At 40.3% G+C, this 4,881-nt stretch overlaps 1 protein-coding gene across 1 annotated transcript; it reads left to right on the forward strand.

The window, feature by feature from the left end:
• The first annotated feature begins 1,065 nt into the window (after nt 1–1,065).
• Nucleotides 1,066–3,821, forward strand: LOC130970324 (probable pectinesterase/pectinesterase inhibitor 51). The gene is made up of 2 exons (XM_057896376.1): nt 1,066–2,271; nt 3,040–3,821. Exons 1-2 carry the CDS (start codon nt 1,236–1,238, stop codon nt 3,714–3,716), a joined length of 1,713 nt encoding a protein of 570 aa, XP_057752359.1. The 5' UTR covers nt 1,066–1,235; the 3' UTR covers nt 3,717–3,821.
• The last annotated feature ends 1,060 nt before the right edge of the window (nt 3,822–4,881 follow it).

The following is a 4,881-nucleotide window of genomic DNA, read 5'->3' on the forward strand; positions in this document are numbered from 1 at the left end:
ATTAGATAATGTCGACAAGAGGGGGAGACTGTACTCTTTTTTCTTTGGTCAGGTTTTTTTCTATTAGAGTTTTTCTTGACAAGATTTTTTTAATGAGGTAATTTCCATCACAAAGGATATTATACTCTTTTTCATTACTAAAATTTTTTTCCATTATATTTTTCTTTAATAAGATTTTAATGAGGCATATTCCTAATGAACATTCAAAGGAGAGTGTTACAATATAGTGAATTTGGGCGGTGCAAAATATTAACTGTGAATGGTGCTTAATTTTTTTAGGATGGACTCTACATTAATACGATTTGAAAAAAGAACTCTTGAGCAAGTATAAATAGGACATAATTTATCATAATACATATGTAGTTACAACAATAACAAATATTTTTCTTTCTTTCTCTTTATACACTATAATATTATAAATTCTCTTTTTTTTTTCTTTCTCTCCATGAATGTTAGTATATAAGTGTTAATATATATAATATTAATATATAAATAATTTCTATTATTATAAAAATAATAGAAATTCCATGAGAAGAAATGAAACTGATCCGATCCATGAGAAATTCCAGTATTGGAAAGAAAGAACATATCGGCATCCATGACGATCTTGTCATAAGGTCCCTTGAATCCCCAATTGAGATGAGTTTAATGGGAAATCGGGATAAAGATGACAAGATGTATTGGTCCCTTGGTATGTTCTTTCAGAAGTACGTCTGGATGCAAAACTGGCATAATTGGATTACCTTGCTTGTAAACACCTCTAATAACTAGTCACCAAAAAAGAAAAAAAAAAAAGAAAAACCACCTCTAATAAGTAATAACCGATGAGTGAAATTGAAGTGGGTGCTGTGTGCTCGTGACTACCATTTAAGCATTTCTGGCCGACACTCGCATTGCAGCGCCTGAGCCTGAGGCTGATCGTTGATGAATAATGATTCACCGAACCCCAACTATGGCCGAAATTTCCACACCAAATACCACCCACTCGTGACTCCCACTGCACTTTGTACTGTAGTGCGAGCCACATCTACATTCCTCCATCCCCATCTCCCAATCAAACCCGTGAATCCCTTTCTCAACTCATCAATAATATTAATCACTCATCACCACCCAACCCCATCAAATCCAAAAAAATCAAATTACATTATGGATTACTCCATATTTGGAATAAATTAATAACAAATCTAAAAATGTATTAAGTGACGAAGACCTCCCACTTACTTATAAGCAGCATCATGTCCACAACCAAATCTAAACCCATATTCTTGTTCTTCAAAACCCCAACTTGTGCCATGGCCTCCCTCATTTCCCTTCTCTCCCTCTCCCTCCTACTCTTCTTCACCCTCTCCTCCGCCACGCGCCACCACCACAACAACAACAACCACAATTCCCACACTCCCTCCACCCCCACACCCACCCCCATTGCCGCCGTCTCACCCGTAATCCAACAAGCCTGCAAGGGCACGCGATTTCCCCAGCAATGCGAGTCCACTCTCTCCCAATCCACCACTCTCCCGCCCAACCCAACCTCACTCCAGCTCCTCCAATCTGCCATCTCCGCCTCCTCCAACAACCTTAAAACCGCCCAGTCCATGGTCAAGTCCATCCTCGACACCTCTTCCGACAGCCGCAACCGCACCGTCGCCGCCACCACATGCCTCGAGGAACTCGCCAACTCCGACCACCGCCTATCCCAAGCCAACGATGCCCTGACACGTGACAAGACCAAGGACGCCCGCGCCTGGCTTACCGCCGCCCTTGTCTACCAGTACGACTGCTGGAATGGCCTCAAGTACGCCAACGACACATCCAAGGTCGGCGAAACGATGTCGTTTATCGACAACCTCACCCAACTCTCAAGCAACGCGCTCTCCATGGCCTTCTCCTACGACGCCTACGGGAAAGACCCGGCGACGTGGAAGCCTCCGGCGACAGAGCGTGACGGGTTCTGGGAAGCGACAGGATCTTCGGGCGGAGGTTCCGTACCAGGGTTCCCGACGGGCCTGAAGCCGGACGCTACGGTGTGCAAGGATGGCAGCAATGGGTATTACAAGACGGTACAGGAAGCGGTCAACGCGGCGCCGAGTAACGGTAACGGCGGAAAGAGGTTCGTGATATACATTAAGGAAGGGGTATATGAAGAGACCGTTAGAGTTCCGTTAGAGAAGACGAATTTGGTGTTCTTGGGCGACGGCATGGGGAAAACGGTAATTACTGGCTCTGCTAACGCTGGCCAGCCCGGCATGACCACTTACAACTCTGCTACAGTCGGTAAGATTTTCCTTTTCCAAAATAATTATTATTAAACTGCTCAATATTGTTATCAACTTATTTTTTTTTTTCCAAATAAATTACTCAATATTTAAAAATATGATTCTCTTTTTTTTGTATTTGTATAATCCTCAATAGTCAATATAATAAATCTGTTAGATTTCTTTTTGAATATATTATATGTAATTATAAATATTAAATTAAATGAGATAAGTGTTAGTCAAAAAAAAAAAAAAGATAAGTAGTGTTGTATTTCTTAATTATGGTTTCTATTTTAATTGATTCCATTTCATGATGGATAATTGGATATTGGTTGCTGAACATATCCTTAGCATTAATTGTTTCACTTCGAGGGGTTTTCCGTTTTCTTGATTTACTAAGGAATTTAACGTGAATAGTTTTGGTTTATGTTTGTGTAACTACTAGCTAGGTGGGTATACTGGTGGTGAGTCATCTTCATATTTGGTTTATTTTTCTTAGTCCACAACAAACAAAAACGGAAAAACCCCACACTCTTTGAATCTTGATCATGTGATTGTGGGCCATTCTGTGCTGCTTAAGTTCACGCACCGGCTTTTGTTTGATTTGGAGGACTCATGTGCATAATGCTTTCGCTGGCTTAAATATCAATTATTTGTTACGAACTACATTTCAGAATCCTTTTTCTGGCATGATTTATAAAGTTGAAAGTTTCCTTTGCTTTGTCAAGCCTTTTTTAACATGTTCAGTAAACATTAACTTTCATTTGATGTGAATCATGTATGGCAGCGGTTCTTGGGGATGGGTTCATGGCGAAGGATCTCACAATACAGAACACTGCTGGGCCTGATGCTCACCAAGCAGTGGCCTTCAGACTAGACAGCGATCTCTCAATCATTGAGAACTGTGAATTCATAGGCAACCAAGACACTCTCTATGCTCATTCCCTGCGCCAGTTCTACAAATCGTGCCGGATTATCGGGAACGTAGATTTCATCTTCGGCAACTCGGCCGCCATCTTCCAAGACAGCCAAGTCTTGGTGGCTCCAAGGCAAGTGAAGCCAGAGAAGGGGGAGAACAACGCTGTGACGGCACACGGCAGGACAGATCCTGCACAGTCAACCGGGTTTGTGTTCCAGAACTGCCTGATCAATGGCACCGAGGAATACATGAAGTTGTATAATAGCAATCCCAAAGTGCATAAGAACTACTTGGGTAGGCCTTGGAAAGAGTACTCTAGAACAGTTTTCCTGAATTGCTTCTTGGAAGCATTGATCACACCCCAGGGTTGGATGCCATGGACTGGTGACTTTGCTCTCAAGACACTCTACTATGGAGAATTTGAGAATAAGGGACCTGGTTCTGATTTGTCTCAGAGGGTATCCTGGAGTAGCAAGGTCCCCTCGGAGCATGTTTTTGCTTATTCAGTGCAGAATTTCATCCAAGGAGATGAGTATATTCAATAAGGAGCCAACACTCCTAAATTGTAATTTAATAATTAGCTTGTTACTTCATATATAAACTATTACAACACAATAACGAAATATAGTTTTATTTGGCCGGTCCCTACATTTGAAAGATCGATCTATATATAATATTCTTCTGGCATATTTAAGAGATCAAGTAAAAGCTATATATATTTAAGAAAAGTCAGTCATCTGGAGATGAATATAACGCGTTATGGGCTCCACCGTTATCAGCTATCACAATAGATGGTATGATATGATACTATCTTTCAAGTTTCAACAAAGTAGCACTTGTAACCCTTCTTTCTTCCACGATACAAGTGAGATGGCAGAAACTAAAATGTGAAAACAGTAAGGTATGATTGCCCATTGAGATTTGATAAGAGACATGATGATGAATGGTTTGAGTAATAGATAAAAAGAAGCCCGTTTGCTTGTACGTTATTTATATATGATGAAGTTTTAACAGCGGCCTTTGCCGCTTTGGGTAGAGCGGCCCCATCACCCTCTCTTTATAGGAATAATGTTGTCTTTCGTCCCATCCTGCCTATGTCCCTTTCCAATTGTTAAATAATTAACTTATGTAGAATGACAGGACCATTTTCTTAATTAACTATAGAGTCTAGACGCTAGTCCAATGATCCTAACATACATTAAATAATTGGTGGCGCTGCACCCCCTAGTGGTAGTATGGTTAGTTCTTTTTAATAATAAATTATTATTCAACAACAAATTTGATTCTCCCTCTCTCCCAGGCCACTCTGAAAATCGACGGTACATAGTGAATGAGTGGTCATTCCACTACCTTTGACAATGCGATTGGGTGTACAATAATTAATTACTACTTATTCGGAATATTGTAGCTGGTAATCACGCACAGTGTAGTAGTTATCAGGTAACCACCCCACTGTAGAATTTTTCCCGCTGTTAATCATGATTGCTCTTCAAAAAATAGTATATGGTTGAATTAACATGTGTGTTTGTTCAACCAGCTATTGCTCTGTCCCCTTCTACATTGTGTTTCGTGACCTTTTAGACTTTAGCCAAATGTCTTTGTATCTAATTTTGAAATCCATTCCATATTATCATATGCTAATTTTAAATTTACATGGCTCAATGGGAATCAAATTAAAGTTTGGTGCTGACTTCAGTAACCAGCTAGTCA

This window comes from Arachis stenosperma, chromosome 3 (assembly GCF_014773155.1).
Source record: "Arachis stenosperma cultivar V10309 chromosome 3, arast.V10309.gnm1.PFL2, whole genome shotgun sequence".
NCBI lineage: Eukaryota > Viridiplantae > Streptophyta > Magnoliopsida > Fabales > Fabaceae > Arachis > Arachis stenosperma.

Bases quoted from the DNA above. Each gene is read 5' to 3' on its own strand.
- LOC130970324 (XM_057896376.1), top strand. From the start codon at position 1,236: ATGTCCACAACCAAATCTAAACCCATATTCTTGTTCTTCAAAACCCCA. The intron at 2,272-3,039 runs GTAAGATTTTCC...CATGTATGGCAG, and splicing joins TTACAACTCTGCTACAGTCG to CGGTTCTTGGGGATGGGTTC.